Source organism: Siniperca chuatsi, linkage group LG21, assembly GCF_020085105.1.
Source record: "Siniperca chuatsi isolate FFG_IHB_CAS linkage group LG21, ASM2008510v1, whole genome shotgun sequence".
Classification (NCBI taxonomy): domain Eukaryota; kingdom Metazoa; phylum Chordata; class Actinopteri; order Centrarchiformes; family Sinipercidae; genus Siniperca; species Siniperca chuatsi.
Window position 1 is genome coordinate 5,246,711 of NC_058062.1, and position 27,450 is coordinate 5,274,160.

Consider the following 27,450-nt stretch of genomic DNA (forward strand, 5'->3'; position numbering starts at 1 on the left):
TGAGCCTGAATATCTCAAATTGGTCACTGTGCAGAAGATAACCTCCTATAATTTAGGCAACAAGTCAAGTCAGTTTTATTTACTGTATAAGGTTTTATAATCTGTACAACATCCAACAAACTCTATCCAGAAATCTTTGATTCTTGCAATGTTGCAAACTGGGCTTTTCTTTGGCACCATGGCTCAGACCAAAACTTTTTTTGTCTCTCTAGTGGTAAAGGTGTTAGAATAGCAAACCTGTGTCTCCATTTTTAATTCACCCAAGATTTTAGTTTTCTGGTGTATAATGAGCATTACAGCCTCAGAGGGCCAAAACCATCACTTTCGTTTTTGCATAAGGGAAGTACTAAAGATAAAAATAATAATCACAGTTCGACAGCTGAACATGTTGAAAATAAACCGGTTAAATAAGCATTGTCTTTATAGACAGACTGCAGGTTGGGATGGCTGTGCAGGCGACATGTGCATCCCCAGCTATTCAGATTGTCACGGGCACAGATGGAAAAACAAATGAACAGAAATGTGTCCTCGAGTGTAAATATGCATTGTAAGCTGTTCATTATCAGATTCGCAGATGGAGGTAACATATGTGCAGAAATATATGCTATCACCATGTAAAATTTACAGATGGAATTAATATCACAGCACAAGCATTATTACACCATGAGCTGAGTATCGTGTATTGACTCAGTGTGTAACATGAGCTTGTGATGTGGTTACTGTATGTAGTGTGGCTGTAATGGTCTGGTCAGTATCTGGGCAGCTGGCAGCCTTCGGCTCTCATGCTGATGGGGGAGGCAGATGCAGCATCACCTCGCTTAGCTCTTGTTTATACAGAGGAAGTTGAATCTATCTGTCTGTTGGTTTGTCAGACTCTCGTCCCTGGCGTGCTGAGGTGTGTGACAGAGAGATGGAGAGAGACGGAGGCTGGACTGGCAGAGTGAGAGCAGACTGTCTCTCCGTAATGAGTATAAATGATTTCCAGGTCTCCTCTCACTCTCCTCATCTGGCTCCCCTCTCTGAAAACAGGCATGGTACGAGGATGGGGGATGGAGGTGGCCCATCCTCCTTCCCTCCCTTGCTTCTTACTCACACACGTGCTGCAGTGCACACGCAAAACACACACAAACACACACAATCATACAAATTTGTTTCTTCCTTGATTTTGTGGTGTTCAGCCAAAACTGTTGTTAGACTCTTAGCAATAGGAAACTTCATCGTAGTGTTGTCAAAGTAACTGTGTTTAAATCAAGGGTGTTGTATTTATATGAAAGATAATGTGTGTTACCATAAAAATTTAACTCAAACTGTAATCTTTCTATTTTACTTGCAATTTAACTTCTTTGTTGTATGCAAATCATGTTTGATTGGTTGTCGATTTATCGATTAGTCAATCACCAGAAAATTAATCGCCAACAATTTTGATCATCGATGAATCGTTTAAGTCATTAATCAAGCAAAACGGCAAAACATTCTCTGGTTCCAGTTTCAAGTTTGAAGATTTGCTACTTTTCTCAGTTTCACATCATTGTAAGATCAATATATTTGTGGTTTTGACTGTTTAGACTGTCTTTTAGAATTTTCTGACATTTTATAGACTAAGCATGTAAACAGTTAATCAAAAAATAATGTACAGATACTGTAAGGTGTTCTTCTTTGTACAAAGGTAAACACGCTCATGAACACCTATACAATCTAATGCAATTGAATAAAAATGCCTTGCAATAGATACTATCTCTGTGAAGCTTATGATGTTCAATTGTTATTTAGACTTGAGGAAAAATCCACTCTCTACTTCAGTGCAATTCAGTACAACATCAGCCCTCATAAATTGTAATGTTGAATCCCCACAAGAACTAAACATTATAGGCTTCACAATGTCGTATTCACAGCAGGGCCTTTCCATACATGTATGCAATATGATGATCTGGTTCCTAAGTTTGCTGTATTTTCCAGAGAAGAGATAAAGACGTATACTGTGCAGAATCTGAACTAGTTTGCTCTCATTCCGTATCGCTCGCTCTAATCACCCTTACCTTCATCCTTATTTCCACTGCTTTTTTATCCAACCTGTGAGGTGCTGATGAAGCCCAAGTAGCAGCAATAACCACTCCGTTATCTGAAGCACAGCACCTCCATTACCTCCTTACTTTGTCTTTTAATGGCCTTTTGGTGGAACACACAAGTCTTTGTAAATCTCTGCCCGGCATACACTGTAATGTGACAATATTTATTTTCTCTGTGCCATATCACCTATTCGTCATTCTTCCCATTCACGCTGTCATCATCTGATTCCCATGACAAACGAACTGTCTGCCGACATTTCTTCTGAGTCCTATGATTAGCACACATCTCCTGCATCTCTCTGAGTTGTTATTGCTGCTTTCGTCTTGCCGCTCTGCTCTTGATGTTTGTCATGAAAAGGATGAAAAAAACATCCTTAGCTTTACTATGGTTAAGTGTCATCTGGGTCTATTTAGAAAGCGGTGACGCTGTTAGCAGTGCTGCCAGTGTTGTCATGTTTTCTTAAATTGATTCCCTGTGATTACTTGGCATTCATGGTGCTCTTTAAGGGACAGGATACAAGAAAAGCACTTGGTAAATTGTGCTTTAGATATGCTGTGTAACAAGCCCGAATGATGACACACACACAGAGAAACACACATGCGTGCGTGTATACGCCCTCACTCACTCATATAGACTATAATTAATTGCCAGGAAGTCTCAGGTAATTTAAATTGCAAATCAGTGCAGCCTTGTTCTCCCAACTTTTGTGATTAATATTTTATTGTTTTACTGAGCGAAAATGCCACCAGTGTTTTTCATCAGATACAGATAGCACAAAAGAAGAAAAGGGGCGAACTAGATTGAGGAAGATCAGATGCAGGCGTTATCTCTAAACATTAATTAAGTCGTGTCTGGGTCTGGAGCTGTCGAGGTCGCCTCTCCTGTCTCCAACCCACTCGCGAAGACAGAGGTCTCTTTCACTTTTCACCCATTCTCTCATTTCTCGCTCCGTCTCTCTGTGCTCTCGGCCTGATACTCAGTTTCTGCCAAGTTTTCTCAGGTCCTGAACTTCTCTTTCAATCAGCCACTAATTAAGTAGCGGAGTGGAAGGGTTTCTTTGGCAGGAGATAGGGGGGACGTGCAGGTTGAGTGAGAAAAGCCAGATCCTGAGACCTTGTGGTGACTTAGGTATGAAATGTGTGGAGAGGAACTTGAGAGGAGCAGAGGATGAAACCAGCGGAAATGAGAGATTTAGGCAGCAGAGAAATGAAGCTTTGAAACCAAACTGTCGCATTGTTTTTTTTTTTTTTTCAACACGATTTTCAATCCCATGAGACTGCTAGTGTAGCAAAAATAATGAAGTTTCCCTGTGAGAGGTGACGTGGCCATTGCAGTGTAAATCTCAATCGCAGCATTTCAGAATGAAAAAAAATTCTGAATTCAGGCTCTTATAAAAAACAACATTGACCTTTCTAAGCCAGCACTGGCTTTTGAAAGTACTGTGTGACCTTGTGTGTGTGTGTGTGTGTTTGTGCGAGTACAGACTGGCAGCTTGAGATGAAAGTCTTAAGTCTTGCACTTCACTTAGAGCCACAGTGGACGGGTGCAGCCTGGCTGGAATCAGATGGTTGGCACAGCGCTCTGCTCCTCTCAAAGCAAAACAAAGACAAAACCAAGCACAGACAAAGGAAGGCTTCCCCCAGTGAAGCAGAGCGTGCGCTGCTGCTGTGCTTTGAATGCTGAACCCTCCTTTAAAACGAATGAATTCAGAGCCCTTACTTACTAGGAAATACCGCTCAATTAGACTAAACATTCATTAAGGAATTGCAGTGACACCCACAAATACAGACACATACACACTAGCACTCACACAAGGTCACAGCTTTTCATAGTAATGTGCTTCAGTAGTTTAAAGTCAGAGTTATTTTAATGACTGTGTTTCTGTGTCCCTACAGGGTGCCTGTAGCTATTTTGGAGTTTGGACATCCTGTTATACTGGATTCATCTCTCTGCAGCTCTCCGTACGGCAGGTGTTGTTTAAGAGGCGGCCAGCTTGACTGATTATTGGCCCTTCCCTCCCCTACACGGCCCATACCACCTCACCCCACATCTGGCTGGTGCACCGGCCCCATTCCGATCATCTCTGCATCAAGGCTGGCAATGTCCAGAGTCCCAAGCCCCCCTCCCCCGGTGGAAATGTCCAGCATTCCCATGGCTGAGAGCTGGTGTTATACTCAGGTGAGGAGGGATGCATGACTCTGCTGTGTGTGTGGGGAGTGCATGTGATTGGCCGCATAACCTAATTTATCCTCTTTGGTAGTTGCTTTAATTACAAGACTTCATGCAATTTCAATTTCATGTCAACAAATAGTTTTTTTGTTGTTGTTGTTGATCAAGCACGCAATTACTACTCAGTACAAGCTGAGATACTTCTCTGTTAGGAATTAAAGGAGAACTCAACTTAACTTACACATCAAAATCTGTTTACAGCTCTTGCCGAGTACAATTGCATATGTGAAAAAAGCCTTTTGTGGCTCCAGCGGGAGCTGTGTCAGTGACTACAAGTTTGAAAATGAAAAACATTTGGAAGTGTGGAGTCAGAAAAAAGTGAGATTACCAGACCTCTGCAGCCCGCTCCTCATCTCTGCTTGAGGCTATTCAATTACAAATTCAATTGGGCCAGATTTTAAAACCAGGAAATGTAGATTTCAGCAGCCTATTTAAAACCTTTTTTTTTGTTTTTGGTAATGACAAATATTAAACAAATGCAAGTAGGTATTTGGAGATGGCTTTAAAAATGGCTTTAAATTAAACAAAAACTTGCCAGTCCAGGCAGGGTTGAACTGACCGGTTCTCATTGTCAAATTTACGTTTCAGGGTTGACAGAGACATATTTCCAGTAGAGCACTTCCCTACTTGTGACTGCCAATAGCCAGATGTTTTGAAAACCTACTAAGCGTGAGCTCACATGAGAAAACGTTGATTTGTGAAAGATATGATTAGCAGTGTCGCTACATTCGTAAACATCCCTCTCTTGATCCTTTTTTAAAAAACTGTCCATTGTGAGTCCGACATTGTTATGCAGGTGCAATGCTAAGTCAGTGGAGTACTCTTTGAAGGGTGTGATCACTGATTGACTGATAGAAGTGTTATCTACCTCATTCTGTATCTGAAAGTAAGCCTGTTTATCAAGAAAGAAGAAGTTCACTTTAAAAGAACGTCAGTAATCAGAAAAGCTTCATATTTTATGTGACTGGTCAATGAGCAGTTGAATGGAATGAAAAAGTCTGGATTGTTCTAGTTACTGTGTTTTCCTGACTGATTCGATATTACGAGTATAATTTGTTTCCCACAGAAATGTGCCTTTTTAGGAGTTTGTTTAAAGGTTACCCATACTGTGAAATTGTGTTTGTCATTGCAGTACAAGATTTGCTCGTTCAGACATCACTTTCCTGTTAAGATCCAAGCTAGATAAAGTATGTCATTGATGATGTCTGTTTTTTCATCTCCTCTATGTCCTTGCAAAATTGTTTTTCTTTTTTTTTTCTTTTGCCACTTTTACAATATCCTTTCTTCTTTCCCTTCGTTTGTTGTCAGTGTTTATTAAGATGAAAGGCAGTTTTGATGTACGGTTTTGAAGTCCAGGCTGACCAAACACCACTTACCCATATAGAATAGATAAATATATAAATAAAGAGATCTGGTTTCAGCCCTTCCTGTGTCTTTTCTGCACAGATCAAAGTGGTGAAGTTCTCCTACATGTGGACCATCAACAACTTCAGCTTCTGTCGCGAGGAGATGGGAGAAGTCATCAAAAGCTCCACTTTCTCCTCAGGAGCCAACGACAAACTCAAATGGTTGGTGAAGGCTGGCCGTTGCAGCTATCAGATATTGAAAACACAACATTCTTGCTCTGAGAGAGATGTTGGAGAAAATACCATCTCACAAGTATTATCTAGTTCTTGCATCTTTGAGCGGTAGAACATTGTTTTCAAGAGATTAAACCCATCAGCATACAGTTGACTGCTTCAGTGGCATTTCGTGTGCCTTCATCTAGTCCACATTACCACTGGTGTTTACTTACACACGTGTTTGGAATAATAATTTTTGTAGCACTTGAATTTGTCATGCTTGAATTTAGTCAAATCTGGCCCAGAGTGAAAGATAAAAACAGGATCAATGCCAGGATAAATGTCTGTGTTAAACATAAATGTAAGCATACGAACACTGGGGAAAATTTGAAAATGTATAGCCAGTTAACTACTCAGACTTACTGTACATTTGACATATTCTTCATGAAAAACAAAGGAATTGCTGACGTACCTGAGGCTCTGCTCTAAATATCGAGGTGTCACACTGCTCTGCCTCCCAGGAAAGCCTATTACAGTGCACTGGAAAGGAGGCTTTGGTCAGTTGTTAAAACACAGATTTAGTTGCAGCAGTACGATTTCAGTCTGCACTGGTTCACTCTGGAAGGAGTTGGTGGACTTGGGTCGACCCTGAAGGAGACCTAGAACATGTTGGAGGGATTATTTATCCCCTCTGGTCTCGGAAAGCCCCAGGATCCCCCCTGAAGGAGCTGGACAAAGTGGCTGAGGTGAAGAACTTCTGGGCCACCTTTCTTAGCCTGACTGTGACCTAGACTCCCATGGACTGATGGGTTGATGGCTGGATTGATGAGAACTTCATCTTATGACAACAAATTAGATCCATATAAACAGCTATCCTGTTTTTATTAGGTATACAGTAGGCTAGACTCAAGATACACTTGCAAGACTTTGGTATTGAATAGTATTGAAATAAAATGACACTGTTTCATGTTCACAGAAGAGCTTCCACAGAGCAGGGAAACAGATTCTGTATCTCACACAAAAGCATTGGCAGATATTTTATAGACATTTTGAGGGGGCTGAAAGTAATCACTGTAGCTCCAGGTAAAACACCACACAACAGTGGGTCTGGGATTGGTCTGCTACCTGCTTAAATTAGAAACAAACGGAGATGTGCAATTTCAGAGAAAAACCTTTTTTCAAATACCACATCAACCTAAGTTGTTTTTGGACATAATGCCATTAGTCCACTTCCTCCTTAAGTGCCTACCCAAGACTGTTTACCAGCTTTTTCATCTTATTGGAGTGAATTCTTTTCTAGCCCTCTGTATCATACCTCGCTGTCAGTAGCATTAATCCTTGTTTCTCCAATGCTCTCACCGATGCTTGTTAGAGAAATTAGATCCAAAGTGCACTGCAGGTTAGCCCCACACCATTAGGCATTACAGCAAGAGGGAACAAATTGTAACAATAATAATAATAATGAAAAGATTTATACTGATGAATTAATAAGAACCTGTCAAGAATGTTGGGTAGGTTATCTACAATACAGGAAAAAAACAACAACTATGAATTGCAGATGAGTACTTACTCAATTCAGTCACTACCATTTTTCTTTTACCTTCCAACAGTTTATTAATAGGGGTCATTTGATTAGGCAAGTATTAAGAGTTATTGGGAAATTGCCTACCAAATTAATACATTACAGAATATATGTATATAGATTTTTATCATCACTGTTGAGTCTAGAGAGCTCCAGCACATTATGAAATTCAGTAACAATCTTTAAGTGTTTGTATAAAATGTATTTGTCTCAAATGGTTTAGTAGAATTACAGCTTCCAGGTGCTTCACATGTTAAGTAATAGTCCATATGGCCAAGTTAATGTGTTTCATTTAACTGTCCTACAACTATATACAATTGTGAAATTGTTGTATGTAAACATGAAAAGACTATGACTTGGCCGTAGCATTGATGCCCTGAACACAGCAAATCGTTTTAATACCCTGTGTAAAATATATTGTTCATGTGCCTGATGTATTTTTGTTTTGAAAGAAAGTGGATGCATTTTGCCTGGAATATTGGATCTACAGTAGATTTAGGATTCTCACCTTTCATTTTAAGTTCAAGGAGGTTAGCTAGAAGGCTGCATCCCTGGTCAGATATAGAGGTGGGTCAAATAATCGTTGTGTTACGGTCTTGGCTACGATACCATATTGATATTGTTACACAGTTGCATTGCTGAGGTAGAAGTGTTTCCTTCCTTTTCTGTGCACGTTGAGCTGTGAAATGTTCTGCGTAGTTATTCCTTTTGCCATTTTGTTGCTGTTTGACATTGATATATTGTAATATGTGTTTATATTGCTGTTTGTGTTAAAAAGGCTCAGGCTTTGGTTCATCGTGTTTCATCTCAGCTGTCTATAAAAATTCATTATTGAGTGAATAAATAAGAGTATGGTTTTGATTACAGCTTTGTAAAAAAATCCCTTTTTTAGAGCTGTATTTTCTACTTCACTTAAACAGATGTCATGATATATCTGAGATGGTTTCATGCTGCATACAGTAGCGTGTATTGCAGAATCACCTATGCTGAGATATTATTGTTCACGTGGGCAAAATTTCATGTTATTATATCATGAACTACACGTTAACTTCCAGGCCGAGCCAGAAACCATCACTTTGGCACAAGTGAAGGGTTGTGGATGAAATCAATCGATCTGACTGTAAAGCCAAGGATGAAAATTTGTAATGGTCTTTTTAGAATAAGTCTGGCTATTAGTGAGTACAAATGTGTTGAGTGTCATTACTAATAAAATAAAGTTATTATTGCATACAAACAGTAAGAAAAATACTTCCAGGAATTGAAGCATCACATTACCTTTTAGCTTTATCTGTCTGATCAGTGTGTTTCTTTTTTTTTTCCTACCTCCAGGTGTTTGCGTGTGAACCCTAAAGGTCTGGATGAGGAGAGTAAAGACTATCTGTCACTTTACTTGCTCTTAGTCAGCTGCCCAAAAAGTGAGGTGCGCGCCAAGTTTAAGTTTTCAATCCTCAATGCCAAGGGAGAAGAGACCAAAGCCATGGGTAAGTCTGACCCTAACCAAAAACAACAGATACTGGCCTGAACTCTGAAACACATAGACAAGTCCTCATTTTCATTTTCTTTAACTGTCTATGATTTTCTTCTTTTTCTTGTCATTGGAAATAAGTTGGTGTTAATAACTGAAAAACTATTTAGGCCCAACCGGCATAGAAGTCTATGTTCAGCAGAAAACTGAGGATATCTCAAAGTTTGAAAGGTTCAAAATTAAAAACTCCTGTCACACCTGTGTCTTTGGGGCACAGAACTTTGTAAATGTAGGAGGTGGGGAGTGTGTCTAATACTCCAAGTGTGTCTAATAATGTGAGGTATTGATAGCCATATGGGCTTGTGTAATCACTGCTGGTTCTAGTAAATGTATAATTCAAAGTAGCGTGGGGCAATTTGGATTTTAATTAAAAAAGACCCAACCTTTTTAGAAGTCTTCGTCCGCCTCTCTACCCGTTGATGAATTGGAAATGAATGCGCCTCCAATTCCTGCTTTTTTAAAAATTAGGTTATGTTATGGGGAGGAAAAGCAAACTTGTGTGGAATTGAATTAGTGAGGGCCAGATGTGACCGCTTCCTGGTTATCAGGCTTTCTGGCTGCCTCCCTCTCTCCCGGCACCCTGCAGCACACTGCACAGGAAGCGTGGAGGAGGGAAGACGGGGCGGGTGCGAGGTAGGGAGAGGGGAGGTAGGAGGCGGAAGTGTGTTTGAATCGTAGGCATATGCAGTGAAACTGTGTACAACCCCCTGCGGTGCAGGTTGTGTAGAAAGGGAAATCATTTTTCCTGCTGAGAAACATTCCCCCATGTGAACTTGACGCCCCCACCCCTTCGTGTGTACTTTCGGTCCCTCATTTGCTAACTAAGACCTCTCGCTCCTCTCTTTCACATTCACAATGTCACTTTCTTTCTCTTTATCCTTTTTTATTCCACTTCTGCCCTGTAATGTTGGAATACCACCATTTAACTCTCGGCGACAGGCTCACAAAAAAGGTTATTGTCCTTAAAGCTTTCTCTCCTGCCTATCATACTGTATGCTGGTGGCTATGTGGTATTGTGGAGCGGATTTGTCTGCAGTATGAGTAATAAACAGATCTTTGAGGTGTTTGACTTCACTACTTGGCCATTTCGTGGGCACTGCTTCCCTAAATGACCCCAGAAAAGCCTGAATGTGGGGAATACTGAGTGAAGTGAAGAGGATCTCATTTTCCTCTCCTCGTCTCTTTTTGTGTCTCAAGGGGCTTTCGGCTATAAATGGTGTGCTCTATGGTGCACCCCCTACCCCATTCTTGCCATATGCCCTCCTCCAATCTTCCCACAATCCCCCTAGGGAGACCTGGGCTCTCCACTTGGCTCGCCCTGTCACAAAAGAAAATTACCCAACTGCCAGCATATTTGTGACAGTTTAGTGAGCACTCTGTCTAAGATTATGGCAGTAAAGATTGCTCTATTGGTTCTGGATCATTTAGAATCCAATTTAATCCAGGCCTCTAGGAAAAGAGGCCAAATAAAAACAAAGTGCCTTAATTAAGAAAGCTGGGTGGCTGTGGACTGTTTATGTGGCAGGTCACTGCTCAGCCTGCTTATACACTCTGTCCCTGTGGGGACAATTTATAATACAATGCATATTAAGTCTGAGAACTTTAAACAGGAATAGTTAGGTAGAAGTATGAGTGGATAATCAGTAAAGAAAGAAATGTTTTGAAACTGTAGTAAGTACACTGTGTTGAAACATAGCAGAGTAATGTTGCTATTGAATGCACATGTCAAAATCCTACTGATGGAAATCCTTAGTACTGAGCTGAACAGCTGAACAGCTGAACAGCTGATGTTTGTGTTTGAGGTGTCGTTTTGAATTTCTGGTTTTTGTAGTTTTTGGAGGAGGCAAACTCCTTATTTACAAGCCATTTTGTGTCACTAATGGGTTTGAGAATTGGTACTCATTGTTTAATTTTACCCAGATAGCGGGTATAAATTTTGACTTGTGTTGATGGGCTAACTGGCGTGTGCATATTGACAATTAAAGTACACCCGCAGTAATTAAAGGAAGATGTATAAAAACAATCCAAGATTTGAAGGCTGCACTACGATGGCAGATTTTGACTGGAAAGCTTGACATTATCTGATGAAACAACACATCCGCATCAGCCCTTGAGCCCCCCACTAGAGAGTGTGTGTCTGTGTCTGGATCTTCTGATGGTCTGTACTTGCTAATGAAGATAGATTCAGGCGGCAGTGGCAGCCCACCACCTCCCCTCGCCACACCGTACTCCCGTACTCTCGGCTTGGCCACATCATTTCTCTCCCTGGCTTAATGTGCTGGTTCTCTCCTCTGAGGCTGTTGGGTGGGTTGTAACTTGTCTCTTGACACCCCCCCTCCCCCGTCCTCCTCCTTTTGCCAGAGAAAACATCTGCCCCCCTGCAGACTCCTGTTCTGACAGCTTGGAGAGGAGAGATGGAAAGTTCTCATTCTCTGCCGCAAGCTGTTCTGTATTCAAATAGTCTCCTTGTTAAGTCTCCCCTACAGACAATGGTTTTGTTGTGTTGTAGCCAAAGGCTAAGTGAGCTTATGTGTGTATGAGTTAGCTGGAGAGTCTAGTTACAGCAGGTTTTTGGTGTGGGCTGCTTCTATATTTTGTAGCTGGAGATTCTGTGTTTTTTTGGGTTCTCGGTTAATTGAAGCTCTGGATGTGAGCTTGTCAGAGTCTGTTGCCCTCAGTAACTGATGGAGGTGATCAGGCATTCTGTGTGGATGAGCGGAGCACGGCTAATAGAGTAGAAGCTATTGGTCAGTCTTGACATAATCAGATAGTATTGACATTGGTAGAAAGAATGTCAATAGGCATGTTTGTGCTGACACTAGCTTATAGAGCTCAATCTTCAATAGAGATTAGATTTTCTTCTCTGAAAGACTGTATGTCATGTTTATATGTGTATCTGTCTGCTTTATGCCAGCCAATGTGAATCAGTGTGTAGAGGGAATTAAGTTTTAAATTAGATTTTGAAACTCTGTAACTAGTGAGATAAATATACAGTTGTATAGACTGAGGTCTGCTCACTTAGGGGCTATGCTAATTGCCTTTTCACATCAGTAAGTTTTGAGAGATTGGGAAATGGATGTAAGTATCGTCTGTTGGTGGTTGTGAGTAGTGGTTAGTGTAGGAATTTTGCTAAGTTGAATGTGTGAAAGAGAAGGCCAAAAGAGTGACAGACAGGATGAGATGTTGACTCTGGCTGCTGTGTCGGCTGTTATTTTTCTACATGCCAGCTCGTCTTCTAGTGACCTTCTCATTCTGTGTGCCAACCGTGCCCCTGAGCCCTCTGCCTGAATATGGATGGCCTGCTCACTTAAACACCATGGCATCGCTCCCGCTTTCCTCTTCTTTTGGTCTCCGGCTCAAACCTCATTTTTCTCACCTTCCTCATCACCTTCAGTCTTTTTTTGGCACAGTGAGAAACTTTGCTCTTCAATGCCGGGGAACTATCAAAGTGCATCGCAGTATGGTAAATCCTTGAAAATCATATCTTATTTATTGAGTGGTAACCGTACACGTCTACATTGTAACTGTGATTTTCAACACAAATTCCATAATCATTTTCCCAGTACAAATACAATACAGTAAATGTCCTCACCACAAGTGTGCTGTGACACGTAACACAATCTCCTATCTACGCTTGTCAATTTGTCTTTCATACCAGTCTTTTTCACCTCTCACACTTTCCCTGTTGGATATGTCAGTTGCACCCTCCACCACTGTCCAGCTCTTTTTGGTATTCTGGCAGTGGTTGCACTCCCGCCACCTTGGCCAGCTCACTGAAAGAGTGAGCGCCAGTGATCTGACCTGCACTTGATTCTCTGCCATTGCAGGTTTCTGATGCCCCACTAGAGATGGCAGCATGGCATTAGCTGAGCTCAGCACACACACACACACACACACACACACACACACACACACCTTCATTATCGCTGCCTGCATGCATGTGTACATTCACACACACACACACACACACAAGCCACACAGGCACTTCACTGTCATGGGTAAGCACTGAAGAAGTCACACCTCTCTTTCCTATTCCCCTAGTCTGCTGGAGCTTCTTTCAGCATTCCCTCTCACCTCTCCTCACCCCTTCCTCTTGGCTTGCTTCCCCCTGTCTCACTCTCCTGCCAACCTCTCTCCTCACACCCGAGTTTAGCTTTAGAAACTGCCACTGGGGAAGTCCTCACTCATCACTGCTAGTCTTGTTTCATACCCAAATAACACGACTTAACAAGGAGATTATGTGCCTCTGGACTTCATCTGGGTCTCTCATGCTAGGTCTTATCTAACATGTTTAAAGGACATGAAAGAGTGGGTGAAAGTCAGCAGAGAAAGAGTTTCTTCAGACCCTTGAGAAGGATCCAGGTACTAAGTCTATTGCTTTGTGTCTACCCAGCCACAAACAGTACAGTGCACACACGCCACAAAAGTTTGACTCTCTTTTCACACCTGCTCAGCTTTGCTTGAGAAATCTTTGGTCTGAAAAACTCTGTGACTCTTGACACTCCCCCTCTATTACACAGTGGCAGAACAATGAACAAAGTAGAGTGCTGTGAAAAAGCGGAATGCATAGATATGTAATTTTTGTGCATTGGTTTCCATGTATGCTAATGCGTGTGTGTGTTTGCATGGTGATTTCTGTCAGCTTCTTTGTCAGCAGTCTCTAGAGGCAGGGGATTACAGTGAAGGACCCCCTGCATGAGCAGTGGTGGCAGTAACTGCATATGCACTGCAGTCCTCCACCAATCCCCTCTTTGGCTGGCTGCTCCCTCAGATCCAAACAGGGGATTTGATAAAGGATCTTACAGCAGCATTGACACTTCATCTTAGTGCTTCCCACTGTGATCTATCAGCAGATCTCCTGTTGGGATCTCTACGCAAGAGCAGCCTGAAGAGAAATCTGTTTGAACTGCTGGGGCTAAACACATGTAGTGTGCACACACTGCAGATATTTGAACGTGAGAGGTGATGACCTCTTGGTATGTGGTGACTGTGTAGCTTATAGCCTGTTTCAGTCGCCTTTTATCAGGAGTCTTTTACTACTTCATGCCCTTTTACCAGGTCTAAAGAAGACTAGACTTAGCTGATGTTATCCACACAAGACAGTATTTTGCTACTGTACCTAGCTAACAATTCATCCGCGTTAGCATGCAAGCCAACGTTCACCAGCTAAAACCACAATATATTTCACGTTTTACAGTAATGTTAGCTTTGACTTTGGACTTTGTGTTCGATTCTGTGTTGTAGTGGGTGCCAGTCATTTGTTGACGTTAGCGGACTCCATTTCTAAGCTAATGTTAGCTAGTGTCACAGTCACACACTGTTGACACTGTGGGGAAGCGGAGAGAGAAGGCACTCGAGAGCACACATAAACATTACATCCTTTGCATTTTCACGGAAAAGCCGACCCGAGTACTTTATAAATGTTAAATTTATTTGTATATTCATTTATTTATAAAAACATATATTTACACACTGGTATATTTATTTATTTATTAATTTATATATTTATTTATTAATTTACTTATTTATTGATTTATTAATACTTAATAATATTTATCCATAGTGTAACTTGCTGCAGCAAAATAAATAAATGTGTCAACTTTATCCATCAGAAGTCAGGGGCGGACTCTGCCCTGTGATTGGTGGTTGATCTTGAATGTACTGCTTTTGCCTAATTCAAGATGGCAGCACCCGGTGCAGAACTTAATGAAATCTTGCATGCTACAGTGGTAGCTAGGTATGTTGGCTGTAGCTGAACAGAATTGGAATGATATCGACCCTGACTGACACGGAAATTAATGAAGCTGTATTTGCGATCGACTGGTTGAGCCTGCTGGGTCTGTAATACTGTTCATTCACCAATCAGAGGCTTTAACCCGCTCCCTGACTTTTGATGGATGAAGTTGACAGATGTATTTATTTTGCTGCAGCAAGTTACACTATAGATAAATGAAAGTATATAGTAAAGTATATAAAATTATAGATAAATAAATGTGTGAATAAATGAATAAGTAAATAAATATATGAATGAATAAATAAATATGCAAATGTGTAAATATATATAAATGAATAAATATATAAATACACAAATTTAACATATATATTTAATGTCTCTTTTAATTTGTGATTTATTCATTTATGGTGACAATTAAGGATTCAATTATGTAATTAATTATTTATTTAAGCATTTTATTATGTAATTATACATGTATTCATTTACTTAAGCATTTAACTATATCATTCTTTAGGTATTTAATATATTAGTTATTGTTTTGACCCTTAAAACCCTCCATAACCTCAAGCAGACATGGGCTCTATACAGTTGTTTTTATTTTGACTCTTTTTTTAGTTGCACATTCTTCTTATTTTCCATTTTAAAAGTCTCAAATAGTTGTACATTTCAAGTCATGATATTTCATGCCTTTAGGGATATGATAGCATTTACATTAAAATAATCCTCATGTACAGGTTGAAATCGGATGTCTCTTGCAAATCACATTCTGCTAGGCGTAAGGTGCCTACCCTCTTAATACTTGCGTTCCACTCTATGAGTTCCCTATTTGGTTTGCATATTTGAAAGGATTTGCTTTCATGCAGAAATGCTCATTTACATATATGGAGTTGATATACTGTGTGTAGACTGGAGACACATCGCTTTTACACTTACAGCCAAATGAGCATCGGACAACCTCTTCTGGTGATTTTGGTGATTGGATCTTCAGTGTGTTTTTAGTGAATTTGCTCCTGGATTGTGTTTCTGCTCTTTTACAACACAATCCAATCATCCAGATGCAGGTTAACATCATGTGTATAGGGACATCTGCCAAAGAAATTAAAATACTTGAATAATGAATTGGTTTTTAGTGGTTCTTTTGTAGCTTGGGTGCATTTTCCTACATCTTTTGATGCCATTTAACCCTTTACAGGACAGGATACATAATAACACAGATACACAGCTTGAGGTTATTACCTTCATCAGGTGGTGAGGCATGTCTACCCTGATAGGAATAGACAAAGATGTCTCCATACATTCAGAAATCCCAGAGCAGTGTCTGAGGAGGCATTTTCTTCTCATTAACAAAATGGCTAATGATGTAATTTCTCCAAAGAATGGTGTTACGTCCCTCCAACAGAGCTCCAGTTACTTGCAGAATGTATGTGTTAGTGCCTTGCTTCAATTCTATCTGCAATTAGCTTTAATTTGCTGTGATCTCTGAGGCAGTCATAGTCTGTCGTTACTTTTGACCTTGTATGTGAGCATTTGTGACTGTTAAGTGACTGTAGATAGCTGTGACCGCCCCCACAGTGTGACTATTGTACACACAAGAACTCCAGCACCTTTCCTGTGTCTTTGTAGTGCAACTGAGTGTTACAGAATCCTTCCTGCCACTGTCAGAGATAATTGGCACTCCATAAACACATGATAATTGGACTGCTTTGATCCCTGCAATTTCTCACTTCTTGGCCAAAGAGGCACAGCAGTTCTATCTCATGTTTACCACTAGTCTTTATGTGGCAGCGAGAGGATACAGAGAGTGAAAGAGGGAAAGAGAGAGAGAGAGAGATTCTGTTTTCTTCTGAAGTGTTAAAAGCTCCCTGCAGGCAATACTTCCTGCACCCAGCCTCTTTCGCCATTGTTCCTCCGCTGCTTATGGCCATGACTCATAACAAACTTTCTGTTTCGCACACACATTCACACACACAGAGCTTAATCACGTTGTGAAAGTCTCCAAATAAACTTGTTTCTCCTTATTTGTCCATGTGTTTCTTTTCCAGAGAGCCAGAGAGCGTACCGTTTTGTCCAGGGGAAGGACTGGGGTTTCAAAAAGTTCATAAGGAGGGACTTCCTGCTGGATGAGGCCAACGGTCTGCTGCCCGATGACAAATTAACACTCTTCTGCGAGGTAAGGGTTGAGACAGTTTATCTGAACTGTGGTTATTTGTTAAACAGAGTTCACGTTTTCTTCATCTTTAAGCTCAAAATCGTTCCCCCAAAAGTTCATAGTACAGGCACATTCAAAAATGATGACCCTTATAGCTTATATTGCTAGATCAAAATTATTATTCATCAAATGAGACATTTCAACATTGCAGACAAACCCAGACTTCTATGATTAACCTTTAAAACCAAAATTGGGATGTTGGATCATACTGATGCTGAGTTGTATGTACATTAGTAGAAGTACTCGGATTACCTCAGAATGTATAATCTTAATAGAATCAAAAAATAATGAATACTGTTGAAATATCTAAATGTATTGTTTGGATTGGTGGTTTTGCCCTGGAGTGATCACTATAATTCCTGTCTCACTCATATTTTTATTCATCACTGCCACTCATTGTATGTCCCTGTTAGTGAATAATGTATGTTTTTATTGGTACTACATAGCCTCTGGGTTTAGATCTCTCTCTCATCACTAACATACAAGCTGATTGTCATTCAGCTGGCATGGTGGCTTGGCTCCGATTCCTCTGATCCAAAGCTGGCTGCTGCTCCTCATTGAAAATCCCCTTGTTGTTTTTCAGCTGTAACATAGGGGGCAGCAGAGGTCAACTGTCCTCCCTCTCATTCCCCTCTGCTCCTCATAATGGAGCCAGGGAGCAAAGAATAGGTTAAACTTCCTGGATATGTTAATGCCTTAGTTGTAATGCATGCACCCATAAATGTTTAAAAAGCATGGCAGTGGCTGTTTAAAACAATTCTAATTAACCCTGTGGGTATGGGGGAGAGCATGTCTTGAAGTTTTCCCTTTTTGTAGCGGAGCTATGTGCAAGTCTGTTTAAAGTGTTTCCAAACTGGGCTTATTGACAGAGGGGTAGGAGGGGCAGTGCCTTCTCCTGAGCCATGTGGGATGGAGGGTAGAGTCGTTGTGTGTGTGTGTGTGTGTGTGTGTGTGTGGGTGTAGGAGTATCTTATGCATATATTGTGTGTGTTTGTGCAGGCGTGTCTCGTTGGGGCATAATTTTGAGGATGGGACTGATTGCTGGAGAGAATGAGCTGGAAGAGAGAGGGATTAGTTACCTTGAAGAGTCCTCTCTCACTGAATTCATCCACTCTCCTGAAGGGGAGGAGGTGGGGTTGCTGGTTTAAGTTCTCGGTGGCCACTTCCTCCCCCGTGTATATCTGTTGTACTGTGGTATTTAGCCAGCTCTGCTGATGAACAGGCAAGGCAAGGCAAACCTGATTTATATAGCACATTTTATACACAAGGTAAAATCAGTTTTTGTATTGTATTGTATTGTTCAGTATTTTTTAAGATTTAAAAGTAGTCTCTATAGTAAGTTTTCTCTACCTGTGTGTAGCATAGTAACTTAAGCTTTACCATTTTTTAACCTCAGGAAACATTTAGCAGAACATCCCCAGATGACCTGAGAGGTCTAAAGAGTTCATATTCTTAAAGCATATAGATAGATATATAGACAGGAAGCAGTATTTTAAAATCAATTTTAAAACATTTGTGTGTGTTGTAGAAAAAAAGGCAGTCTGGAAGTGGCATGTTGTGTGCAGTAAATGTTGAGATTGCCAAGTGATGTCTGGTAGCGTTTACCACCAGCACGTGGGCAGGACGGTTGGCGGAGTTGGGTTTTGGGCGGATGGTGGTAAGACAGTGCGGAACGGGTGTTTGAATCTCTTTTCTTGGTCTTTTTCCATGTGAAAGTGAAGCCCAGTGTTTACTGTCAGAGACCTGGCTCCGCTTTCGTCCAGATGGTCTCGTCCTGCATCTGAGAGAGCCCCATCGCCCCAGAGTCCAGCTCTCTCCCTCTTCTCTCTTCTCTTATCCCCTCCACTTCCTCTCTTCCCCCTCCATCTTATCTCTCATTCAAATCCAATCTCCTCCACCTCTTTTTCCTTTTCCTTTCATCTCTTGCTGCCTCCCACTTTGAACATCACAGTTTCTTACTTTTTTTCCCTAACTCTGCCTTCACCTCTTCCCCACCTGTCCCTTGTCTCCCCCCTCTGCTCAGCCTCCCTACTTCTCCTTTCTCCCTCTTTGCCCTCCTTCGTCTCCTGTCTTTCTTCCTGTCTTATTCTGTGTAGTAGAGTGTCAAAGAGGCGAAAAGGCTATGTGGAGAAGCCAGATCACTGCGGGTGGGGGATACTGGCCCAACCTCTCCTCCTGACCCTTGGTCCCTACGCTCGGTTCTTTTGCCTCTGGAGACATTAGTAATTCAAATTAAGCACAGGGAATCTAGCTATATGTCATGTCGGAGAGGGCCTGAACAACACCAGTCACTGCTCTCTCTCTTTTTGTATCTTTCTTTGTCTCCGTCTCTCTTTCTCTCTCCATCCCTGCCAAAGCGCTGCAGACACCTGCAGGTATTTAATGAGGAGATAGCTCCCATTAAAGGTGCTGCGTTGGCTGTCGAAAGAGAGCATGAGGGACAGAAAGAGATAAAAAAGGAGGGGAAGGAGGCACAGCGAGAAGAGATTGACGGAAAGGCCTTCTTAGAAAAAGTGGGCGCACTGGGTGGCATCGAACCAGAGGGGTGAAGAACAGACAAAGAGGAAAAATATAAATGATACAGGATAAAAAAACAAAACGTCAAGATGGTTTGGATTGGATTTTGTTCTAGAGAGAATGTTTTCATGTGGATGGGACATGTTTTTACCTTCTTTTCTCATATCTCCTCTAACGAGAAGCAGAGGTAAAGGAGGTTAAATCCTGTCTTTCTTTACCTCTATTCTCTCTTTCCCTGTTAGCACCACAGGTAACCTCTTGCTCTAAGGTCAGACCAATGCTGTCTAGCTTTTCATGCTATAGACAATGCAGATGCTCTGAAGTTTTTAGAGTAAGACCAGACACACTTGGGGTCCTGAGGCTCCCGGAAACTCTCGACAACTTTGTGCTGTTGTGATTTGCCTGCAGGCAGAGCCGTGTTGACTGACACTGTAAGGGTTACTACTCTGGAAGTCTGTTTTGACTGACTAAAGAGAAAAGAAGAGGTTGTTTTGGAATGGAGAAATTTATGGTGAAATGCATCTGTCAGTCATGTTAAATTGGCTGCTGAAAAGTGGTGGAACACAGTGGTCCACCTTTAGTCAGCCAGAGGGAGAGTCAGAGAAGTACTGCTGCCGGACACATTTGCTTTATTTCACAGAGGAGAGTGTCTATTCCTCCCCAGTCTGCTGTGGCTTTGGAAGCGACATGCAGGATAAACCCTGATACTCTCTTTATCCACCATGCAGACACAACATACTGTATCAATTATTTCTCTGCTTTACACTGTATCTGTCTTCATCTCAACTAGAGACATACTGATATACTGATGTCCACAGAAAGGTGAACGAATTCCCAAAAGTTTGAGTGTGAGTGAGTGTGTGGTTATTTGACCCAGAGGAAGGCCAGCGTGCAGTTGATATGCATTGGTCTTGCTCTTAGTCATGTAGCTGCTATAATAAATAAAACAGCTTTTTAACCTAAGTACCTTAACGAAGCAGTGTGCCTTCACTGTTTTGGGAATTCATTCCCTTTTTTGTGGACATCGATTGCCTACCTGTCCATCAGGAGCACCTGTCTTCAGACACATTGGGGTCAGATCCAAGAGCTGCTTCCTCACTTGCTTTTATATTGTTTTGCCAATATGGACTGATGTTGGCCTTTTATTAAAAATTGCATTGATTTTATTATGCTTCCATTCAAGTTGCAAACTGCTGCATATTTGGCTGCTTTCTGATTGACACATAAAGTAAGAGGGGGGAGATGAAGAGAGTTTTCACTTGGTGATTTCTTTTCAGGTTCAGTAAACATCACTGTGAAGTGCAACAGAGCAAAGAACAGGGGCCAGATTTACTGCAGCTTTAGCGCCTGTTTTCCAGGTACAGATGTGACCAATTCTGACCCAAACGTGCTGTATTTATCAATCAGACGACTAGGCTGGTGTTGCAGTCATTTGTGCAAGTGTCTGCAAGGTGTGTGCCTCTCCTCATTGGATATGCATTTAAGGGAGGATCACACAAATAATAGGAGGAGACATGTTGATAGAGGTTGATTATATATTCTGCCACAAGGAAGATTGTAGTAAGAAAAGAAACATGCATTAAACATAGATTTGTATATAACTAAAAACTGATTATTAGAAACAAAAATGAAGCAATTAGGCTTTTATTAATGAACACATGACATCTGATTACTGTAATGCAAAGGAATAGTGGATGGATGTTGTGGTTTGAGTTGAACTGCAAAATCACTACAGACTGCAACTAAACTTTTCCTTGTCCTGTGTGCGTTTGGCTGCAAATACCTCAGTATTAACATCCATATCAACACCATCTCCACCTCCACCTGATCTGTCTGTCCATCTCTCTCCTCTCTCTCTCTCCCTCCACCGGTTGCGGTGCTGTGTGTTCCTTGTGTATATTTTGTGATTGCGGCCACAATCTCAAGGCCTTTCTCATTTCTCAGTTTGTAGCCTACCTCCTCGATCCCTCTCCTCGCTCCTTTCCTCGCGTCACAGTCCCTCCCACCAGAGATGCGAGCGGAGGGGCCGAGGAAGAGACTCGGGACCCCTTGCTTCGTCATTTTAAAGCAACGTAAATTAAATACGACGTGTGGCGCAGCTGCACAGCTGCATCATCTGTCCATTGTTTTGTTAAGCCTACCACTGTATTTTATGATCTCTGTCAGATAAGCATAACAGTGTTCACGAGAACTTATATATTTACTTTTAATTCAATTCACAATGTGGCATAATGTGACAAGAATGTACAGATGTCATACTTTTTCTTTTATTTAACACACAAACACACACACGTACAGTATATATTAGCCTTTAAATATTTTATTGTGTGAATCACTACGTGTGTATGAAAAATACTATACAAATGAAGTGACATAAAGTATAATAGGATTGAGTGATATACAGTATATTATATATGTGATTGAGTTATATAGGTTACCGCATATTATATCGGCCTACACACAAACACACTGACAAAGTAAAATTGACCTCAGATTTAACCCACAGCCCCAGTTGCACTGTCACAGGACTATACTTTTGGAATGATATTTGCAGACACATAATGGGAGTAGCTGATTAAAACATAATTAATATCAAGGTGAAATGTGCTCAAAGGTACTATTGATAACACTGATGACATCCAGCCACTAGATGACAACCCCCCCATTCCATCCCAGTGGTTGCCAGTTTCCTGCATATTTCATGGTTATTAATTCACAATCCCTATTTTTTTAGGGAAAGTGATACTTTTATTCTGCACCTTTCTAAAAGCTCTGTGGATGTATTATTTCTTTTTAAATATTAGTCTACTTAAAAATGTTACCAATATAACCTTTAAGGAATGCAGTTAGAACAGCACCTTCTGAGGCGCTACAAAAACAGTGAAGGGCAGAAAGTTTGATCGCACATTTGATCATCTTAAATCATTAATACAACTTGCAAATACAAAAGTATCACTTGTAGAGTCCGGCCCCCACCCCTCCCCCACATATTCAAGCTGTGTGCCACGCCTCTTGTGTGACACATGCCGAAAAGACAAACCTCCTCTCACCTCGTGCCTTGAGATGCATTTTGGGAATTAAGATGTCCTTCAAGATGGCACGCTGAGATCGATTTCCGGGTTACAGGCAGGAGGACGGAGGAACGAGGAGACGAGGAGACGAGGAGACGAGTATGAGGACAGACAGAGTATGTGGGAGGGGTTTAGTTATGAGAGGCATTTAAATCAGATCCTTCTGATGTGATTATATCAGTTAATAATGAGTGTGGCTGAGCAAAAACAAGGTGATATGGTGCTGTTGTGAGATGCGCACCCACGTTGTTAGATCAGGAGGAGGACGAAGGAGAAACTAGTAAAACAGACCTTAGCAACATTCTTTGGAAATGTGAACAACATTTTTGCCAACTAAAATCCATAAAAATAAGTATAAAAATACTCAAAAATGACATATATTTAGCACCAAGAAATAACTGAACAGTTAACACAGGAACACAGCAGGATTAGAGCTTGGAAAATGTATTTTTTATTTCACTGTCTTTGAGATAAAATTACACTCAAGCTGGAAATACTGTTCAGCTCTAGAGTTTAAATATACATTTTTGCAATAAGTACTTTTTGGAGAAAAAAGTACCATTAAATTCACAGTGGTAACATGTGAGACAAAATAAGAGGCAAAAAGCTGTGCATGCACTGTATGATAACCAGTCATGCAGGATTATACACCTCTGTGTGACACACAAAAGGGTGATGAGTGAATATGTGAGGATCAGCTCCTGCATGTATAAACTGGAAGATGAGCCAGTGTTTTCCTCTCGATTGGTTTAGTTTCTGCATAGATGATCTTTGATGCAATTTACTGAAATGCATTTACTGGCGTCTTACTGGCCACTGCTAGACGGTCGGAGGTCTTTTCTTTAAGGCTCCTCCACTGCGTCCCTCCTGGAGCGAGGTGGCAGTGGGAGAATAAATGAGTTGGGTGCTGATGTTCAGCTGTTTCCTCCTCTTCCTCATGGTGTTAGTGCGGCTTGCCTCTCTTGTCGGTGGGTAAGCACTTTGCCGGGTGACAGCACCCATCCTTCACAGCACCCTGCCATATGCCGTGCTGCTGTCAGAGGAGACGACTGCAGATGCTCCAGCTGCTCCCTCCCTGCACACTGAACACACACACACACACACACACACATGCACATAACCAGCTCGTGGAGCAGGATAAAGAGGCAGAGGTGGGAAGAGAAGAGACACAGGGAGGATGGGGCGAGGTAGAATTTATGCACATAGAGATTTGACTTGGGTTTGTGTAGGTAAAAGGGGAAGACAAAAACAATCTTTTATTCCTGGAAAATTAGGTAAAATACATTTATACAGTTCTGTTTTTGCCTAAACAGAACAGGGAGCAAAAGTGAAAAAGGTGAGATGATTTGGATAATTTAAAAAGGGGACTGGAGACCTAATAAAAAAGATGGAAATACAAATGCTGAGAGACATAGGAAGAGAATGAGCAAACAGACTGGAAGCTTCATCCTTCTCTTGCAATGGGATTTCAACTGTGATAGTTTGTCGGCACCAATTTTTGAGCCACAACGGATCCTTTAATTGATACTGCCTTTGCAACACTTTTGCACCAACACCACATCAACAGGTCTTTTATATCCCATCAAAAGCCCTCTGCTTCTCCCAGAGTTAAGACAGCAGAAATTGAACAAACAGGGAACTTTTGCCTGCTTATTTATTTATTTTCTTTGTCCAAACATTTCCTTCAAGCACTTTAGATCGGGCCTCGTAGTCTCAAAGCGATCCCTTTAGTGTCTATGATCTTCCAGCAGAGAAAACAAAACTATTTAAAAAGAGACCCAAATGGCTGGTGCTCACAGATGGCATGCAGAGGCTCATGCTCACTGCCAGTGGTGATACTGAGTGTGCGTATGTGTGTGAAAACTCATGTCTGAAAGCCTGTGTCTGCGTGTGTATGTGTAAGAACAAGGCTGGCCAGGCACAACACACTTGGCTGTGAATTGGGGGCGCAGGCCACAATGCTCGTTCAGCAGCTTGACTTCAAATCATGCATGAAATATTCCTCTGTCTGTGTAGATTCACCCAAAGACCTCTGTGTCAATGGTAGGCTGGCCTGCCTCTATGTGGACTGAGCCACTGAACTGACCACTGTAACACATGAATGGGTACACACAGTGGTGTGATTAAATTTGAGTAAATAATCATGACAGTCAAGTTAAAGTTTTCAGGTCTCAGCAAAAACTACAGCGAAACAGCAAGTTGTTTAAAATTATAATCCATAAGATTTCAGTCCTGGTTGATTTGGCGTTGCCCGTGGTTACTGGTTCATACTACAGGTCTACTTTGTCAGGAATACAAAAGAAGAGTAACTGATGTATCTGTTTACAGTGCAGCCAAAAAGATCACATTGTTTTAATAATGAAGTCGTTAATAATCAGCCTTTTTCCATCGTGCCATGAGCAGCAGCAGCAGCAGCAGCAGCAGCAGTAGTAGTAGTAGTAGTTTTCCACAAAACAGCAAGACACAGTAAAATGAGTTACCTTGCTGAGGAGTTGGAGGTGTGCAGCCTCTCTCCTGCAGCTCTTCATCTTACTGTGGCTGCTCAGTCTTGTTACATTGGCAGTCTTTAGTCTTTGATTTGTTATGAGTGTTTTTTGTTATGTTCTGTGATGTGGTGCTCTTTTCTTTGCCTCCTCTGGCTTGGTGTCTGTTGCTGTTCAGGCTAACTGCCCAGTTTTTTATTTATATATAAAAACACATCACTTATTGTGCTCCGAGGAAAAGACCTACCAAACAGTATCTTGTCAGGACAGCTACTGTAAGAACTTCCATTAACTCCATATCGGTTGAAGAAGGTACTTGAAATACAATTATCACCAACTTGGATGAAATGAATAGCCTGTAATTAAAGAAGGTGAGGTTCTAGCTGTTGTCCTCTGAGGAGAGTGAATACAGTGTTTATTCTTGACTTTTGTTTAATAGCGTTGGGATTTGGGCTATGTTTGTTTAGTGGTGTCAGGAACAAATGAGATTCTGCTATTATTCTTAGTTTTAGTCAGAGTCAGTCACCTGTTGCAGCTGCCAGAGAGCGACTAACTCTGACTCCTGTATCAGAGTCTTTCTCCTAACTAAAATATCCTGTCATTGCTCTTGTGTTGAGTGTTTTTAATTTTTGTGAGTAATTACATCTAAAAGTGGGTGGAGAGGGTGAATAAGAAAGGGAGAGGGAGAAAGAGCGCTGCAGAGTGGGTCTGTGACATCGCGCCTGTTTACTCTGGCTGGCTGGAGAGTGAAGGGCCAGTCATGCATTATAAAAAGCTGGTGATGAGTTTTGTGCTCGGGGGTTCAGACGACAAGTTTAAAGATCACAGATCTATTAAGCTGTTCTAGATAAAAAGTGTTTGTGTGTGTATTTGTGGTTTTAATGAAAATACTGGAGTTACTGGTCATTCTATCCCTTTTCTCATTTCTCAGCAAATACAGACCCACTTTGTTAAATCTTAGATATTCAGTGTGTAATAAAATATGTAATGTACAGTATTTCCCTCAAACACTTGTTTCTTTCTATAATTAACTTTTAATAAAATTGTAATGAATTTTTTGAATACATTTGTTTTGTTCCTCCCAAGCGGCAACATACAAACCAATGACCAATATGGTGTTTGATTTGAAACACAGTGCAGATATAATACAGTTAATGTTGTAAAGGATAGAACACATTTGTTTCACTTATATTGTGCAATTCAGTTTTTATTAAATGTTTCAATAGGTACCTCCACAAAGCTCAATAGTAGATTTCACAGTTGCCCCGGGCCACCAGATTTGGATCGCTGTCAATCAGTGGTGTGGTTGCCACTGTTAGGCAGCCCTTCTCATGTATCCAATGCTTAGAGTGTAGAATTTTACCTAGGCAAATAAGAGTGCTGTTGTTGTATTGATTTACTCTCCTGGAAATAAAAACTGGAAGTGAAGTGTGGAATAAAATAGTCTAGTGATAACCTGTCAACAACAACGTGTAACCCAGAAGACAGTAGACCCGATACTGAGACAGCCAAAACTGAATGAAAGACAAGTAGTAGTTTCATCAAAACACTGGAAGCAAATAGAAGAAGGTGAATAAAAAATAGTGACAGTGGGCTGCAGCAGGTGCACAGTGGACTTGGACAATTGAATATGTTCAACCAATCTTGGTAGCAGTTTTTATTATTGAAATACGGGGTGTAATTACACAGGACCATTATCACGCCACTTATGAATTAGAAAAATATGGATACCATTCTGGCAATAGCTGTTTGCCTACCTGGCAGCCATTTCTAAAACTTACTCTCGGACCCTGCCTCTGCTAGCAGAATTGGGCAGCCCCCCCCCCATTCTGTCAGTTTTTGTTTGTTTATTCCATAGAAGAATGTCTCAAAAAAATGTATTAATTTACACATTTACAAGTCAGTGAAAAGATCAGTCATCTGTCACGAAAACACAACTTCTACATAGATTCTGGTAAGCTCATGAGAAATTGTGCTTGCCTGTCAGCAGGCAAATATTGAAGCTCGCCATTATTTCCCCAATCAAACAGGTGCTTATCTAGTCATAACTAACATATGTTATATACACAAATTTTCCAAATCTAATATGGAGCTAGAATGCCTTAAAGTTTCTTAAATTTGATGTTTGTGTTGACAGTCATGAAAATGTATGGTAAGGGGGTTTGGAAGAAGCCAGTTGAGATATACATCATATAGTTACCCATAAAGTCAGCAGCAACACGCCTCAGATTACAAGGGAGCCTGCCCCAAATCCAGTCAGTAAAACTATGCAATGTGCAAATTCAAATAATGTTCATGCAAATGATCTATTGCTAATTTAACAGCAAGAGGGAAGCAAGGAAGAAATTACGCCAAAAAAGAAAAGCTTAGATTTCCTTTTTAAATCATACAGCTGAAGTAAGTGGTGTGGTCTCATATGAGGCTCTCTGTATGTGTGTGTGTGTGTGTGTGTGTGTGTGTGTGTGTGTGTG

The 27,450-nt window shown here is 41.0% G+C and overlaps 1 protein-coding gene across 3 annotated transcripts in view; it reads left to right on the forward strand.

The window, feature by feature from the left end:
• The window catches only part of LOC122868874 (speckle type BTB/POZ protein), a 157,154-nt gene that overhangs the window by 38,519 nt on the left and 91,185 nt on the right, over positions 1 to 27,450 (forward strand). For all 3 annotated transcript variants that reach the window (XR_006376196.1, XR_006376197.1, XM_044181285.1), the window contains exons 3-6: positions 3,963 to 4,245; positions 5,743 to 5,864; positions 8,770 to 8,921; positions 16,742 to 16,869. Coding sequence is in view for 1 of the 3 variants with exons in the window: in XM_044181285.1 (XP_044037220.1) it covers positions 4,168 to 4,245; positions 5,743 to 5,864; positions 8,770 to 8,921; positions 16,742 to 16,869 (480 nt within the window). In the remaining 2 variants the exon portion in view is untranslated. The remainder of the gene's footprint in view (positions 1 to 3,962; positions 4,246 to 5,742; positions 5,865 to 8,769; positions 8,922 to 16,741; positions 16,870 to 27,450) is intronic.